The following is an 18766-nucleotide window of genomic DNA, read 5'->3' on the forward strand; positions in this document are numbered from 1 at the left end:
CTATACTTTTGTGGATTGGAACTTTAATGTAGGGAACTATTACTGTATTTCTGCTGTAAAATGATAATCTATTATTTCAACCATAGGTGAATATATGTTGGAATACATAGAATATAGAGAAATCATCATACATGAGCCAATTGCAGTAGGCAAGAGTGTTTGTGTGTGTAATAGCACTGGGTGCACACCAAGAGTTAGTTATGGTTTGTAGTTCAGTCTTATGCCTTCCATTAACGTAATATGTAATAGGATAATGTTCCAAGTTGGTGGCATATTGGCTTCAGTCTTCCCTATTTTGGCAGGCCACTGGGGACCAGCTTTCTGACCTCAGTCTGCTGTGCATAAAAGGAAGGTATTGTTCAGAAATGGGGCTTGCGAAGGAAGCAAATCAGTTTGTACAGTATAGAAAATCTACAATCAATCAATCAATTAATGTTTGAGTAGGGGTAGTCTGAATGGCATGATATGATCTTGCTGGAAGCACCTGGACACGATGATACCTGTCATCTTTTATTTTGACTTTATTCCTTATTTTTTGTTCTTAACTTTCTTGATGTGAGAGAAACAGGAGCATATGTACTTTGTGTTCCTAGGTGTAAGTAGGTGAAACTTCCAGGGTAGAATGAGCTGTAGTGTATTTTACCACGCGTGCTGCCAATGAAATCATCCAGGCATTTGTCAGGCTATCAAATATGTGTGCACAGAGCTTGAAAATGCCTTCTCTGCAATCTAAATGACTACTCACATCATATTATGATTTATTAGGCTTTAAAATTGTTTCCGTAATATTACTGTAATTAGCTCAACCCTGAATTCTTCAACTTAAAATGCTCTGATGTCATTGTGTTAGAAAACCAGCTAAACTGAACAAAATTACCTTTTGATATAAACAGCTGTAATGTTTTTCTCCAGACCTTAGATGAAGGGAGATGTAAACATGCTTCTGAGATTTTTCACTTACCTAGAAGTTAAAAATAGAACTTAAAACTCACTCTAGTTCACTTGCTGTTATGGGAATTGGAGAAGGAATTAATTGAAGTGCTATGACCTGAGTTAAGCAGGGAGTCATATTTAGATGATCAGACAAGCTTCTTCTAGCCTTAAAACCTAGAGATCTCAGAAAGTTGTATGCGACTTCTATAGAGTGAAAATAAATAGCAATGTTTTTATTTTTCTAGTCTTTGAAAATTAGATGAGATAATTAGAAATTACAGAAAAATATGTGGCATTCCAGTGAGAATAATGATTTTTTTCAGTGGTTTGCCTAAGGGCTTTTGATACCAAAATAGTAACAAGATTCAAAGTACAAAGAAGGTTGATTTAATATTCCTTTAGGGAACTGTCCTGAAGAATATGTAACAATCTGCTTCAGACAAGCAAATGTGAACCCAAAGACATTTTCGAAATACCACATTCTTCCAAGCATTCACATATAATTGCATGACTGCCAGTGACAATCGCATTCAATTGTTAAAGGAAATAATTCTGGCTGCATTTTTGAACAGATGGGTAAAAATGAGGTGTGTATTAAGGCCAGAATAAATTGGCTTGCTTTGAAGAGGTCATCAGATTACAATAATCTTCACTAGCCAAAACAGACCATAAGACATTTGGAACTATACCCAATACATTTTTTTAATCTGATCTTTTTAATTTTAATCTGATCTTTTTAGAATATTTAGCTAACTTGTAGAGGTTATACTCAAGCCGATGAAGTCTATATTGGACATGAGATTTTCCTGCTTTGAAGATATGGTTTAGGGTTCTTTGTTTCTAGCACAGACAGCTAACTGTTCAAAGGATACAGTGTTTTAAAAAGTGAAATCTAAAAATGAAGAACAAAGAATGGAAGTCTTTCCATACTGATACTACAAACAGCCTTAGACCCTTACATTAAGGATAGTGAAGTCAAATTTAAGTTAGACAACTTATGGAAGGATCTTTGGGGTTTTTTTCATGCATATAATCTGCTTAGAGTATATACACTATACCAAACCCACACTTTTTTTGTCACTGCACATTTATTCTGCCACAAGCTCCCAGAACAAAACAGCTAACTGGTGCCACACACGGAAGGGCGGTTACCCAGGAGTCTAATCACTGTGGTGGAACAATGCAGTTTGAGCACAAGCGAAGTATAGGAGCAGGGTATATGTATTTTGACATGAACTCTGACTTAATTGTGTATGTCATGGGCTGTGTGTGTGCCTCATTTTATCTTTCCTGCTGTTCTTCATTTTATTTTCCAGATATATCTGTTAGAAATATGGGCGATAGGGATGTTGTTATGCTCCAGTGTGCTTTAATAACTTCCAACCAAGTGTTTTTTTAATTCCGTGCAATTACAGGTGCTAGCCAGAGATTCATGAATTTTCCTCTTCCTCATCAAATGTTCCAGTTTTCATGTTTTGTTCATCTGTACCTGGTATAGCACCTTCTAGAGTGATTAGATCAGACATTCAATAATACTTGTATTGCAAATATACAAAGAAATACTGTCAAGCTGTGTATGTACGTTCTTGCAAACTTCGTAAAAAATACAGCCAAAACTGTTGTCTACCTGCTACCAATGTAATGCAGTTTATGATCTGTGTGCTTTTTAGCTCTGAAATAACTTTTAGAAATTCATTTAAACATTTTTCTCCACTGAATTTGATTTTAATATTCCTTGTCATTAAAAAACTTAAGGAAGTATATTTTTAACTCATCAAAAAGATAGCAGGCAAAAGCATTTGATTATTTGAGATCTAAAAAATGATAGCAGATAGAGTTCTGGAGGTAGATCTGTTTCACCAGCCTGCCTTCCTTTTGTTAATATAATGAGTGTTTTTTTCCAAACTATAGTCTAATTTGTATTTATATGCATTAAATTTAGATAGGTGTGTATGAAATATGGGCAATTATGTTCTTAGCTGAGTTTCTTTCAATTCAGTTTTATTTGTTTGTCTAGTGATGGAGCATTAATGTGTATTTTCTTATGTAATAAGAATTATTATTTTTTTTTTTTAGGTTTTTTGAATGATTCAGTTACTAAGTGCATTGTGGCTCTACGCTTGACTGTGATAGTGAAAGTCAGTACCTGCATGCCTGCAGGAAGCCATTCAGATAACTTCCAGTGTTCAGGGAAAGGAAAATGTATCACCAAACCAGAAGAGGTAAGGTGAACTTACCAAGACCTTCCTTATAGTGTGGAAATTCCATGATTATATAAACACAGGGTAAATTGTGCTTGGTCCTCTGAGTGTGTGCGTACCTTGCTGCTGTGTAATAGGCTTCTAAAGCTCACAGATGTTACTAAATAATAACAATATATTTATTTGCTTTTCCTAAAAATCAAGCACTTAAAGTAAGAAAGTAACTGATATGAGATGCAAAGATTTATACCCTGCCCTGGCAATAAAAACAATTATTCAAATCGGGTATAAGGTAATGTGTACTGCATCTTACTGTCACTATACAAGAATATTTCTTTGTGAGATGAGGTGCACGTGGTGGGCACTTGGGATCCCCAATCTCCAGACCAGTGTGTTCCAGTTTAAGTCTTCAACCTTCTTTTGGTTTTAGGTCTGATTTCATCTAGTACTTACTTATCTCTCCACGTCTCAATAATTGCTCACTCAGAAATCACTGATCAGTGCAATGGAATTGTCTGAGCCTAATTATGAGAAGAAACACAATGGAGTAATTTGGTAATGTTTGGAAGTTTTCCTGTACAGCTTTTTCCTTTACATAATGTTACCTTGAGAGATTATAACAGCGACAGCAAGTCCACTGGCCACTGTGAATTTTTTGTGCGATCTAGTAACATGAGAAAATAAGAACAAAATGTGTCAGTTTTGCAGTCTGTATACTGCTTTTACAAAAGCAGACTAGCCTTCTGTGAATGAGATCCTGTATTCTCTGTTACCTTATATATGTGTTGATTTTGTTTCATGGATTAAAAGTAATTTACAGCACAAATATGTGCAGTAAATCTTTGGCTTTATTATATTCATTTGAGAGATAAAAGCAATAGTAACTGTTGAGTAAATATTAACAGCTGTGAGCCTGCTGGGAGCACAGAAAATTTGGCATATTTAGGGAATTCACTGTTAGTTCATCTGCTACCATTTTCTGATTTAAATTCTCAATAAGCATGTTTGATAGAAAAATGACATTTTGAATTGTAACAACAATAATTAAATTGCTACAGTAATCTATATATGCATGGCAGTGGTAACATCTGGAATAATTAAGTATCTATTTTATTTCTCAAAACTGAAATTTTAAAATGCTTGAGGTAATGTGTGAACACAATTATAGTAAGGAATGCGTTTAGAAGTGCTACTTTACCATACCAGCTGGCTGGTATCCAAATAAATTATTCATTCAGACACAGTGTCCTGCTTCATAGTCCAGTTTAGTTTTTCTGCTTTACTATATTTAATATTTTTATTTTATAAATTCACCATCTTGAATTTATGAAAAATAATATGTTCAAATTTACTATATATAATAGCATATCAAAATGTCTTTTTCCATTTTTGGTCAAGTTGAGAGTTAAAACCTTTGATAAATAGTCTTATTTTCTATTTTTTCATGTTGTTTGTCCATTTTTATGAGACTAATTTCTTTCCCTTATTGCATGCCATATGTCACAAAATAAAAATAAGTTACTTCCTGTATCTATGCAGAAGTATTAGTCACTCAAAAAAAGAGAAATCAGTACCTGTATGTCCCCACCTGTAATATTGACGTGGAAAGTTTTATATGTTAAAACTAGAACTGTTAGTGATAAATGAACCCCCCTCATGCACATGTAGTGTGTTGCTTTCGCTGGAAAACGAATAAAAAATTTAGGATTGTTCATGTCTTTCCACCTATTCTTTCTTTGCACTTCAGAGTAATAGCAGGAAAATTTATTAAGGTAGTGTGTTTGATGTAACGTGCACCAGGCTGTAGTTGGCTGACAGCCCTGTGGCTGAAGCCATGGGACATAGAAATCATGGTGAAGTTCGTTTCTGAAGAGGCGTCTATCAATTCATGGCAGTCAGAGAACTGGAATTAGCAGGGTTCTCAACATCTCTTATCTTCAAATAAAATTTTAACTTCAGAAATGTAATTGCTTTTATTTTCACTGCTACAAACTGCTCCTGAATTTTCTACAACTTGAATACATGAGGAATGTGCCCAGTGATCCTCTCGAGTGCTGTGACACTTATGCCAGGTAGCCTGCTGGGCTGGGGTAGCTCACTAAAACCTGAGATACAGTGTTTCCCAATGTAGAGAGTTTCTGTCCAGCTTCCTACTCCAGGAAGAATAAAAATGTTGTGTCTGTTCGCCCATAGTGTTTTTTTAAGTCTGTCAGTTTTCCTTACCCCTTTGCCCATTAGTTGCATAATGGAGCTTCAGCCAGGAAACTGATTCAGGCCCAGCGTAAGCAACATAAGTAAAAATAGAAGGTGCATATTACATTAAGCAGGATGTTTTTGCCATTGTTTAACTCATCTTAGGTGAGATATGCCCTAAAATACCTTGATGATTTCCCTAACGATGGAGCTAACAACTGCCAAAATTACATGCTTGATATGTACCAAGTGTTGTATCCGTTTCCCACAAGACGTATCTTCTGCACTTCTTTTTGCAGAACTGAAACTTTAATTTTCTTTAGGTTTACAACATGCCCTTTGTGATTTGCTGTTTGTTTTTATCTATAATTCATTCTGTTTTGCACGATCTAGTCTTGCAGGATGCAAAGCAAATTCTTAGAAGAATACATAAAAGGCCTAATACCATGCACAAGCTAAGAGCTCTGTCAGCTGTAGTCATTGCTTCCAGTGCCAAGAAGATTAATGATTGTCTTTGTGTTTTTATGTACTTCATAGTTTTATTCCAAATCTAGTTTAATGTAAAAGAATGTAGTAACACATCTGCTTAATGGGAAAGTTAAATGTAATTAACAATCTGCAGTGAAATAAGTGCAGTGGCATACTGTTATCTATGGAGTGCATAAAACTATAAACAAATGAATTCTGGTCTAACCTGGAGGTCTTGGCCAGTTTTTACTCATCCCTTGCTGATACATAACTTAGCTTCTACTCAGGTAGGTGCTTTTTATAGAGTGTGGACATGCGAAGGAAAGCTTTTAATTGCAGAGTTTCTTTTTCAATTACTGTTGCTTTTGAAAGGAACAGAAAATTCACCACTTTGAATAAAGTTCTGTGAAGTGAGGTGATGTTGAGTCAAAGTGATGCCTTTTCCTTCCTTTGTATGAACTTTGTACCTCTGCTTTGCTGTCATGCTTGCCATTCTTCCACAATGGAAGTGGGAACGTGTCAGAAGGATAATACTGGTCTTGGCATCATCACAATATAAATACCACTTTTGCATTCATATACTCACCTTTTCACCAGATTAAGTTGTCCTCAAACTAGTTAGCTGTGAATGGAAGAGAAAAATCTTGGTATTAACCCAAAGGGAGAGAATTCTTTGGTGTGAATTTCTGATTCCGTGTAGGATTTTAAAGTGAACTTTGGCCATCCATTGGATTTGAGCGCCACAATTTTGCTTACATATGGGGATAAAATGATTTCTTTCACAGCTTGCCCTGTTCCGTAGCTTCGGCTCTCCTATGTAAAATATGGAAGAGCTGACTGTGTAAATATGAAATTTTATAGCTAGATTTAGAACCCTTGAGATATACACAAAAAAAATTGGCCTCTGCCTGCACTGGGAAATGTATTGAACTGAACAGCAATATTTCCATGTCTTCTATATGGGCTAGAAGCTTTGGGGTAGATGACATGATTATATTTGTAGAAAGGCTAATTATAAAAAAGCCTTATGTATACCTAAAGGCATGCTCTCCTACATATGGACTTAGTTTCCTAAGAACAATATACTCCTAAATACAAAATATGTAATTATCATACAGCAATGTTTTGCTCAAATGTTATAGCAACTCGCTTTGAGTTGAAACAAATACTGAAAGTCTTTCTCAGCAAGAGAAAGAGTAGGCATTCATTTTGTTCTGGTCGTCTTAACAGCTTCTTTACTATAGTTTAAAAAAAATACGAGAGAAGAGGTGAGCTTTATATGGTATCTCTAGTCTGAATTTTAGAATCTGCTAAGCATGTTACTACTCTGCTTACTTAAAATAGGAAAAAAGTACTATATTCCAACTATATTTATAATATCATACTTACAGATTGGATAATAGAAAATTATTTTAAAGAATTTATTTTATTGCCATCCAAAATTATATATGATACATTTGCACTGCCATAGTCAAGTAAAATACACAGATGAACTGTCTATCGGTAGTAGATTGTTTTGGAATTCTTAGATAGTGACTTTAGTACTAGCATTATGGCAGTGTGTAGCTGCTTCTTGACTTAGTTTTCCTCAAATATGCTAGTACATGTCATCTATTCAGGAAAAAAATTAATAGTATCATTTGGGAAAAGTGAAGATGACATGCCTAATAAAAATGGTGACACCTAATCTTCTCTACGGAATAACTTGTCTGCATCTCAGAACTGTTATCTGTCATTAGACATTTTAGTTTGAAGTGTTACAATGCTTTTCTTTTGCTTCTTTAAAACCCATTTTGTTAACTACACTTGATGGTAAATTGATCCCTATATTGTACTCTTAAAGAGATATCAATATTATCTGAGCTTTTCTTAACTTCCTATTGCATTACTATTGTTAAGGCAATGCCTGATTGTTGCAGTGTCTAAATATATTAGTACTTACATTATAATAATCAGCTTCCATTGCTTCAAAATGAGATTTTAGTGCAAGCAGAGCCATGCTGTTTGCGTCTGTGCGGACAGTACAGACATTCCCTTCCTCTCTGATAAATGGTTCAGGTAATGATGTACTTCGCATCTTACTCTCAGATCTAGCATAAAACAGCCACGAACCTGAGCCTACCTAACAAACGTGGTACCTCTCTGTTCTGACAGAGTTAACTTTGATGGTATGTTATACTTCTTGGACCTCTTGCTTAGGGATGTCTTTAAGCATCAGAGAGACATAGATAAGCCTGTTCTCATTTCCAGTGCATACACAAAGACCAGAAACACATTTAAATGAGATCAAGACTCTGATCTCTTTAAATGGCACAGAATCTAGGTACAGTGCCTGTATCTTTCCACATGCTCTACTCATGTAGATTTTAAGAAAAAATGCCATTGTTTTCATAGTATGCTATCTCACTTTGTTCATCCGGAACAGGTGAGTTATTGAGACAGGTAGCAACCTTGATTTTATATTAAGTCTAAACTCAACACTCCATTCCAGGAATGATAACAAGCACTTTAAGTCAATAACATAATTTAGCATCAGTAAGAGTTAGAACAGCTGTGAAGGATGCTGCAGGCAACATGTTTATGTGCACTCTTTACCTGGGTCCTGATCCTGTGTATGCACAATGGTACTGCATGACTCCAATGATATGAGATGTTGAGGACAACACTAATTTTGAACCACTGATCGCTGTTGTCTCTGGGGACCAAAGTGATCCCTGTGCTGATGTGTTTTCCACCAATGGTATGTGGAAATGTGGAAATACTTGCTGTGTATTTAGTTAATTGTTTAGTTCTTAAAGAAAAGTGATTATTTGTTTCTCTCTGTTAGCCGCTTTCCTGTGTAGCTCATATGAATTATCTTCAAAGTAAGTTACTGTGCTGTGTGATTATAATAATTTTGACTGTGTTTTGCTTGCCTGTCTTTCCTTTCTGTTGAACTACGGCTTGTTTGGAAACCTGTCATTGCTTATGTGAGATATTCAGAGCTGTTTGTGAAGAGGCTTGGGTAAATACCAGAACATGTATAGACCATACACTTAGTAGGGACTTCTGGCACTCCTGATAAATAACATACCCATCATTTTGAGTTTTGGAGATGTATAGTATTAATCCTTGTTTAAATTCTACCAGTGTAATATTTGTAAGGAGGAATGAAATCTGGGTTTTACTGAGTAAAGTTTTTTATTTGTGTGAAGATGATTATTTTCTTTTCTACTTAGGTCACAGCTGTTTATTCATATGAAGCAAACACGAGTAAAAATAGAAGATAAATTACTAACCCCATTTCTTTGTTTCTAGTTTCATGCACATTCTGTACTTTGCATTATAATGTTTGTGCATGGGACAGCTGCGTTCCAGCCCTAAAGGTCTGGCTTTGAAACGCATGAAAGTGAGTGATGTTGCCATCTAGTGTTTAATGAACAAAGAAAGTAAGATATTTAATCTAAATGTATACTACAGATGAGAGAACTTTCCTTGCTTCCATTCTTTGAGACCTCCCTGGCAATCTTAGTGACCTAAAGATTTTTTTAAATCTAATTTTAATTATTTTATTACTAACAAAAATGTGCCATATCATGCCTACTGTAAGTATTTTAGATCTGTAACAGGTGTAGTGCTCTTGATCTTTTATTAAGCAGCAGGGTTTGGCAAAAGTAACAAATATGTTCATAAGACGACATATTTTAACAGAATTGAAGGGATGTGTTGCTACTGAAGTACCACTGCAGTGAGCCTCTGGGACCCCAGCCCTGCCCTTCACATAAAGGGTGCATCTTTGTAGTAGGATTTTGTTGCAGTAAATCTGCACATTAGTTATTTTGACAGTTATTCCAGTCTATAAATGTAATTTCTGGAGTGGAAGAAAAAAATTGTAGTGATTTAGACATTATGGATCTGATCCCAGCCTCCTCGTCTAGATGAAATTACCTGACATCATTAAAAATCATAGCTGAAGAATTAGTGCACGTTTAGTATTTCAAAGAGTAACTTTGTGCAGTTGATGTATTTATGGCAGCTACTGTTGTTACGAACAGGAAAACGACAAAAAAATCTTTGTTCAGTAGAGTATTCAATGAAAACATAATTTTTGAAAATTTATTGTGAAGTACATATCCTGTTTGTTTTTAGGCAACTTTTTTCTGCGACTGCGAGGATGAGTATCAGGGTTCCCTGTGTGAAGAATTTGATGCTTGTCAGAGCCAGCCCTGTCAGAACAACGCAACATGCACTGATGTAGCACAGAAACACGACAGGAACAATTTCACCTGCAGCTGCCCGGCTGGTAGGTTTTGTATTATGCTTTGAATAATGCATTTGTGTTTTAACATTCGGTGCATGTCTTTTGCAGAGCAGTGAACTGTGGAACTCCAGATACTAGGAAAGGAGAAAAATACTGCGACAACATAAGGGCAGTTTTTAAAAGGCTGTGGAAGATTCTTCATCTGTGAAAAATGCCTTTGAAAGCCCACATCTGAACCATAACCCAATGAGTGGATTATTTGTAACTAATAGAACTTTACCTACTAAGAAGAGATGACCAAAATTTAATTTACATCAGCTTTTTCTTAATCTGTTTTTTTACTTTTCAATGTAGATTTTAAGTATACATCATAACTAACCTTTCAATAAACATGCTTTCATTGTAACTAGTAAACTCTTTTCTTCAGTTGCACCAATCAAATGGAAGAAAATTCTCTCCACGCTATGCAGTTGTTGGATTGTTGCTCAGAATTAACTTAAATTTTCAAAACTTTTTAAAAATTCATAAACTAAACTGAGTAATTTGTGGGTTTGATTAATGAACAAGTGTCTGAGTTCTCTGAAGTTATTTTAAGAACATTTTCTTTAAACATTTGATCAAATGAATATAGACATCTTAATTGAAATAAAAATTAAACTAAATATGATGGTCATATGCTGGAGGGTAAATTAAAGATACATGCTGATGGAAAAAAACTTACTAAATGCTATTATAGAAAACTCTGCTATCTGAACTTTACATTTCAAAACCAAACTCAATTACCATAATAGAAGTTAGTTCAATATATATTTTCTAATATTATTTAAAAATAAAAGTTGGCTAAGATTAGGTATCAGTAGCAGGTAATTTATTTTGCTTCCTACAAACATATTACTGTACATTTTCATTTCTGTAATACTGGTCAGTTGATATTAGAGAGAAAGGGGACTTATCTGAACAAGAAAAAAAAAAAAAGGGGTGGGGGGGAAGGAAGGCGCTTCCAGAATTGACTCAAAGATCTGCAGAATATAAAAGCTATATCATAAAAAGCAGATAGAGAAATGAATGATTTGGTCAGGTTTCTAGTGGTGGTTGTGTCTAAATGGTTATTGACTGCCTTTGATGCTGGGTAGGTATCTGTGTGCATTAAGTGTATATAAAAGGTACATGTAGCAATACTTCCTTTATTCTGCTCCAAAGCAGGATCATGGAGTAGGTGTTCTGATATTCCCTTAGAGATGGGAATATTGTTATTCTTTACTCCAACGCATGTCAGCACAGGCTAGAGAAACTTCTAGCTGCAGTAGATCATGTGTAAGTACCAGCCTGAAAAATGGCTGAGCCAGAAGCAGGTGGATGCAAGTGATGCTTTAATGTGGCTGCCACGTACTATCCTCGGAACTGTTTTGTGAACTTTGCAGTTTAGAAAACCAGCAACAGCAAATTATTAAGCCCCCTTCATTTTCTCCAATGGCCCAGACATTTCCTTTTAATTATACTTTTTCTGCCTCTAGGACTTGCACTTTTTCCTCTCTTTGCTTAAAGTCAGCATAGTGAATGTGCAGCAAGAAAGGGATTTATATTTGTATTTTTACATAATGACCTGGATTTACGCTGCTCTGAAAAGAAGTGAAGTTGTTATGCAGGTGTACTCTATTTCATAAATTTGCCAAAGGATCAACTGTCACTTTAACAAGATATGTAAATACAGTTGAATAATGATTTAAATATGAGAAGAGAAAGATCAGAGTGGAACAAACTTCAAATGTTTGAACAAACCCTACCATTACTGTCATGTTGAATATGGTTGATTCAGAATTCTTTTGGATTTTGACAAGTAGCTTCCAATTAGAAAAGAAAAAAATGTATTTGTTTGTTTTGTTTGTGTTGTTTGCTTTTATTGAGATTGCTACTGTGGAAATTGTTCTACATCAAGTACTATTAGGCTAAATTTCTTTTTTTCAAATTCCCTACCTCAGAAGAAATACAAGAATGATTCTTAAAAAACCCTGCCTGAATTCCATGAAATCAAAATTTTTATTGGAATATAATTTTAATATAAAATACTTTTCCAAATACTTCAAAGTTCTTGGGTTTAGTTGTGTAAAAAAAAGCTTTAGGGGGAATATTTATGGTAATTCTGATGTGCTTATTGCAAAGGCTAAGACTGTTTCCACTAGGAAAGCTTAATATTTTCAAGTTGTACAGCTAAGTTTTGCAGAGTAACATCATAAATATACTTCCCACTTTTGTACAAGACTCCAAAAGTATCACTGCTGTTGTTACACTTAGATCGAGTCTGTGATAGTTCCTGCTTCAATTGGTAAGTTACAAATTACAGTGCCTTGATAAAGCAAATTGATTTTATTTGTGTAATGATGTAAAATCCTAGGGCTTTTTTGGTTATTATGATCCCAGATATCTGCATCAAGTGCATATGTATTTTTTTTAAATTTGGCCTCTCCATATTTTAAAAGCTGCCTGTGAGTTAAAAATGTAGTCACTATTAGGGACAGGCATTTCAATTGCTTGCTTCATAAAGTGTTAACACAACTGTAGAAAAATTGATACCATGAGATGCTAGGAAACAATATCTAAGATCATGACAGTTTCTTGAAGAAAATGTATTTCTCTTACATATTTTTTAAATATAATATATTTCCATTAATGTCTTACTGTCTTTTATCTTTGGATTTTATCCTTTCCATTTAGAAACTATTTCTCTAAAATATAATTTATGCCCTGTTATTTTCATAATTGTTTCTTCTCCTTGTCTCTAGAACAACTGTTAGCTCCTATTGGGGAAAAAAATTATGTCAAAATTCTAAATATTTCCATCTACAAAACTTCTTCTACTTCTCATGGTATAAAACAAAGCTTACAATAGATGGAATGAAATTATTTGGTTTCCATATATGAAGGCTTCCTTTCTGAATGACCGTGTGATCAAGTCCCTCTGTAAATCCTCAGTAAGCCATATATAGTTAACTTCATTTATTACCTTCTGGAACTTGCATGGTTGTGCTTGATGGCCTCCATGCATTATGTTTAGGTTTAGCTTTTAATTTTTTAAAAATATTTTTTCTTAATTTTTTTAATGGCAAATGTCTAATGTTATACAGATGGCTTAATCATTGTTAACTTCAGTGGCTTGTGTTTCTACTCATATTTTTTTCCCCCAAAATTTGTGCCCACACATCAAAAAATAGGAAAACTAGCTGTTTTCATATAATTATTAATTTCTAAAAACTATTCATTGCATATGGAAAAATATTAAATAAAATGGTAAATAAATATTTAATTATCATAAATGTCTCCATATGGAAGTTTCAGAAGCATTGTACGTAAATAGGATCATGTTTCCCAAATCATGATAGAAAGAAGCGTTATGAAGATCAGCATCAGCACCAAATGAATAGGTGTAATGATTCTTGAAGTGTATCTCACCAGAAAACTGCCTCCCCCCCCACCAATGATTGCTTAGCACCTCTTAATCTGTAGCACTTGCGACATATTTGCTGTGAAATTCCTGAATCATATTCTCTTTCAGATGGACAAAACATGCCCTATAGATAATAACAAGCTGAGACATTTATTTTCCTAAAGCTGACATAAAATTTTATCTCTGATGAGTTTTCCCGCAAGCTATAATGACAATCACAGGAAGTCAGATTCTTGTAGCAAGCTTCTGAGCAACGCAATCATTTCTGCTTTTCTGTGCCAACATTCTTTTGGATGTGCGTTGAATTCCAGGGTAATTTTTAGCTTTCACAAACTTGGTAGCAGTTTAAAGATGGAAACATGTTTAAATGAGTTAAGCTTATTCAATACTGTGTTATGATTCATAAAAATAATCAGTTGAATGTGAGGACTTGAAAAAAATATGAAGCCTATAGATGAAAGAAATCAGTTGATGTAGTTTTCTAGAATACTTCATTGCTGTTTTTGTAAATTTTATGTTAATTTGAGACCAGTTAGAATTACAGAAAATCAGTAGTTACACAGAGTGAGACTGACGTCCCTCCAAGTGCCTCAATCCGGTCCAGAGGAGCTACCTCATGAGAGCACAGTTCTGGTTTTCACCCTCATTATTTTTCTCCAGTTTAGGTGATTTATGGGCATTAATCCAGATGCAACATACAACCGAGTTTCTTTTCCTAGGTTTTGCATTGCAGAAAATAGGATCATAATTTAGCGCTCTATAGCATATAAAAAGCAGTAAGGTACACAGAGAGGAAAGTCTTATAGATCCTTTTCTGTAATAGTGCTTTAGCAACTCCAAACATAACAGTCTGTGTTGAGAGCTATTCTGTGGTGACATCAATAGATTTGAACAGGTATAGGTATTGGCCTGCCCAAAAGACTTAAAAATGTTAATTTTGATTGCATTAAAAATAATTCTTTAATAAAAAATAAGATTTTTTTTTTTCTTTTTTTTCTTTTTTTTTCTTTTTACTTTTTCTCCCCTGCATAAGCAAAATCCTAGTCCAGGCATGTCCTCTATCTCACCTTGGGGTCTTTGTCTTAGATACCTGTTCTTAGCAGTGTATTAACAGTGTCACCTAGTCATAGCTTACTGGTCTTTAACACCAGACATTGTGTTAAACATACTTGTATGGAAAATATTTACAATTTTAAGTAGGGTTCCTTTTAAAAAATAAAATGCGTCTGTGTGTAGTGTGTAGTTTCTTCTTCAGTCACACATCCAAGATAGTTTCTTGGACGTAAATAAAAATTAGAAAGAGGAATGTGTGGTATTTGTTAAGGAATTTAAGTTTGAAGTGTTTAATCATTTCGATTGTATTTTGTAAGTTTGTTCATTTTTTGGGGATGTGTTATAGACATCAGACATATGGAACAAAGTAAACTTATGGTCAAATAGTACAGTACACACAATCTGTAGCTTGTGAACTTAGTTGGAAGAGTTTGCAACTGTGCTGAGCAGTTCTTCACAGCTCCCACTTAAAATAAACACTCTTCTTGAAGCCCAGAAGTAGGAGCAAATGACAGTCATTCAGCATATGCACAAATAATTCATAATGTCAAGTCTTGTTTAAAGTCTTGCTAAAGATTATATGGGTGCTGATGAGGACCCAACACCAACCTCCATTATACTGGTGCTGTCAGAATATTGCTGCTGGTAAAATACAATTGATGTGATCTCAAGCTTTCCACTACTTATTTATATTTCTCCAGTGAAGTATAAGTTCTAATTAAAAATCTCATTTTATAAGAATGAGATTTATAAGAAATATAACAAATTAGAAGACTGTCCTGGATTCTGTTTCTTACTTTGGTTAATTTTATTCCGGAAAACTAATGATACTGTTTGAATGACCTAGTAATACATTTAGTGATAAAACCTCATTTTTGCTATATTTTCTGAATGTTTTGTACTGTTTTGTAGGTTACACTGGAGAGCTGTGCCAGTCAGAGATTGATCATTGCATCCAGCAGCCATGCCAAAATGGAGGTACCTGCTCATCCAACATCAATGGATTCAGTTGTCAGTGCCCAGAAGGTAAACGGCAGACCTATCTAGTACCTCATACAAGTTGGTGTTTTGCAGGGTGTACTTAGTCTAAATTTTCAGTTATATTTATATATATATTTTTAAATATTTTTAAAATTGTGCCTCGGACATAATTGTAGGCAGAAAAAAATCCAGATGAGAACTCTTTGTATAATCAGCAATAGTATATGAAGTATGGTAGGAGCTTGTGTTTTGGTGTATATGTGCTGTAGAAATGTTCTCTCATTCTCTGGCACCTCTACAGTAGAATTCAGGGTCCAGCACTGTGAGGAAGGTGAATCTGAGGAGACTTAGGGTGTGGTCTGATTTTTGTGTTGTCCAGTAAATGTGTGAGAAAGAGGTGCCTCCCTTGTAGTATTTGCATATTTCTGCATATCGGTCAGTTGGCTAAAATGTGTGCAAGAGCAGTAATTCAAAAACAAAGGAATGATTTCAATCCTGCAAAGTTTTAATTCATTCTTCTTTCTGTTTGGACTTATTCCTTTCTCTACATGAAAGCCTTTTGGTGATTCTCATTGGTAAATGCTGTAAAGGTAACTCTGCAAAATGAGGACACCACAAGTGCTTTCGTAACAGTTTGCTGACTGGAATGGCAGATGCCTAAATTGCTCATAAAAAAATTATCAGGAGTGAAAGCTCTCAATTAGGAAGGCTTCTATTAGTTATTTATAATTAAGATTAGAACCTCGAACTAATTATATCCCTGTTCTTACTTGATCTGTGGATGTTGTTTTTTATTCTGCCAACACCTTACGCTTACTCTAAGGGTACAAGTCTTTGAGAACTGCTGCGGTAATATATACTTGCTTAATAATGAAGATTATCTGTAATTTCTTTAGACTGATTCCTTGCTTTTCTAGAGTGTTTTGCTTTAATGAGTGACCCACTTAACGGCTGTGTTGACACACAGACACTGACATTTTGACAGCAGTGCAGATCGTGCATTTGGAAAATTGTTTGCCTTATAACTAGTAGCAAAATTCAGTGAGAAAATTATTAGATGTTAGACTTGGTCAATAATTTACTTGCGTTTTTCTTAAGATCCTTGAACAGATTTCATTAAGGATGCTTTGCCGGAAATGATCTTTCCAATAATAAATGCTTGGAAAAGTAGCTACTGGGGTTTTTCGTTGTTTTAGAATTGCCATATCTCCGTGTGTGGCATACCTTAATTGCTTGCTCCTGATGATCTGGTAAAGAATATGCTGACCATCTCTCAACTCCTCTCCTACCGCCATTTGAGACGCTGGCCACGGGGCAAGGTTACTGGTGGGCTGAGGTCCCCGCACGGCCCCATCACCCATCCTCTGCTGGGGGTCTGCTGCGGTGCTGCGCCTGCGATAAGGCGCTTGTAGCGCAGCTCTTCGGTGCCCTGCCGGAAGGCGTTTATGCCTTGGGTGCCGTGCGGGGTTGTGGCTGCTCTCCTGCTCAGGGAGCTCGTGCCAGCAGCAATTAGCCCGTGGACGGGAGCGGGGCACGCTGCCAGCTCCGCCTGGCCCGCAGGCCCTGGCACGGCCGCGGGCAGCAATGCTGCTCTGGCAAGTACGCCGGAGCCAAGGGCCCCGTGCCATTCCCCTGTGCCGTGTGGGAGACCTGAAGCACAGGAGAGGAAGACCTTCCCTTCTTCTCCGTCCAGAGCTGTTCTCCCCAAAGAGAGCGACGGAGAGGTTATCTGCTGTGCCACTGCTTGATGTGTAGCATTCTTATTGACAGCAGCTTTGCTGCTGCAGGAGAACCAAGTTCCTTGCGCTTCTCTTTTCTCAGTTTTACGTGTGTTTGGCTATCTCTGTGTCACACCACCTGGTCCTACATTCTTGTTGCCTGCTTTGTTTCTTGAATACTTATCTTCTGCTCCTTTCTTTGCCACTGATCCATATTTGGGTTTGATAAGTTTCCAGTTGTCACTGTTGTGTGTTCTGCTTTAAGTAGGCTTATTTTGGCACTGTCATTGTACTATCTTAGTATTTAGGCTGTGTGCTCTGCTCTTTTTCCTTCTGGGCACAGTGGTACCATTTTCTCAGTATTCTGGTATTTTTGTTTGTTAGCACTCTGTTCTAATTATGTGCTACAAACTTGTGCTCCTTTTCTGCTTGAAGTCTTGAGGTTTTCTATGGTTTCTGGACTTTACTTAAAGATATGATGGGCTTTTTGACCCTTCCAGAGGAAAGAAAAGAAATTACAGTTACTTAGCAACTTCAAGAAGTACCTCTACTCATAGACTTTGTTGATAGGCAAACATGCATTCTGGGTCACCTGTCTGAAACTTTCTGTGCAGATTTACCAGTTCTAGTCTCCCAAGATAATTTCTGTGTTTCCAAGAACAGCCGTGTTACAGAGCAAGGACGGAATTGGGGGAAGGGCTGTTACTCTGATTGCTTATTTATATGTCTAACATGCTCACATGGTATAAATGTTTTCAAAAAGCACTGGGGCAACACAAGAAAGAAATTTTACTGAAATACATTTACAACTCTTGTTAAAATCAGTTTTCTTACGTTGACCTGTATTATTTCCAATGCAGAAAAAGCCTTTGGAGGGGATAGAAATTTTCAGGAATCGCTTTCTGTCTGGACTGCCCAGGGTTATTTCCCTTAGAAAGAACAGTCTCATACATGCTGTGTCTGATTCTCAGTCCCTTGGACATAAGAAAATCATTCTTAGGTTTGCAGGAACAAATGCCATCTTGTGTGCACGGTTGCTCTTCTTGAGTGAGCCTGTGATAACTCAAGAGCAGCCCCAAAGGTTCTCCCTGACTCCCTAATAATTACTGTTGTTTCAAAGAGCGAATGCTTCCCATGAAGTTATGTGGCTGTGCTTCCTACTCATGTCCCCACCATCAAGAGGGGAGAGTGTTGGGGCAGAAGTGACACAGTCTGTCTGCAAGGGCCAGTGCTATTGCTCTGGAGTAGCCTAATGGGCATGTTAGATAATAAGATGTTGCTTTTCTCTCTTGTTCGGGAAGATCTAATGCCAATGAGCTCAGGAATTCAGATATTTTGTGGAGGGAAAGAAAGGGTTGGTTTAACAAATTATATTCTCTAAATTTACTAACAACTGCATTTCCTGTGATTCTTCTTTCTTCTTTTGAGGTTTGAAAGCTTTTGTTTGGGTTTTGAAGAGATCTGGTTATTTTTGTAAATACAACAAAGGATAGTTAATTGAAAATTGCAGATGTAATAACTTGCAGATTTGCTATTT

General features: G+C 35.9%; 1 protein-coding gene across 1 annotated transcript in view; it reads left to right on the forward strand.

The window, feature by feature from the left end:
- The window catches only part of DNER (delta/notch like EGF repeat containing), a 134376-nt gene that overhangs the window by 78227 nt on the left and 37383 nt on the right, over positions 1-18766 (forward strand). Inside the window, exons 5-7 of the mRNA XM_030028859.1 lie at positions 3010-3155; positions 9924-10077; positions 15443-15556. Of these exons, the coding sequence (XP_029884719.1) occupies positions 3010-3155; positions 9924-10077; positions 15443-15556 (414 nt within the window). The remainder of the gene's footprint in view (positions 1-3009; positions 3156-9923; positions 10078-15442; positions 15557-18766) is intronic.

The sequence above is a fragment of the Aquila chrysaetos genome, chromosome 10 (assembly GCF_900496995.4).
Source record: "Aquila chrysaetos chrysaetos chromosome 10, bAquChr1.4, whole genome shotgun sequence".
In the NCBI taxonomy this organism is placed as follows: domain Eukaryota; kingdom Metazoa; phylum Chordata; class Aves; order Accipitriformes; family Accipitridae; genus Aquila; species Aquila chrysaetos.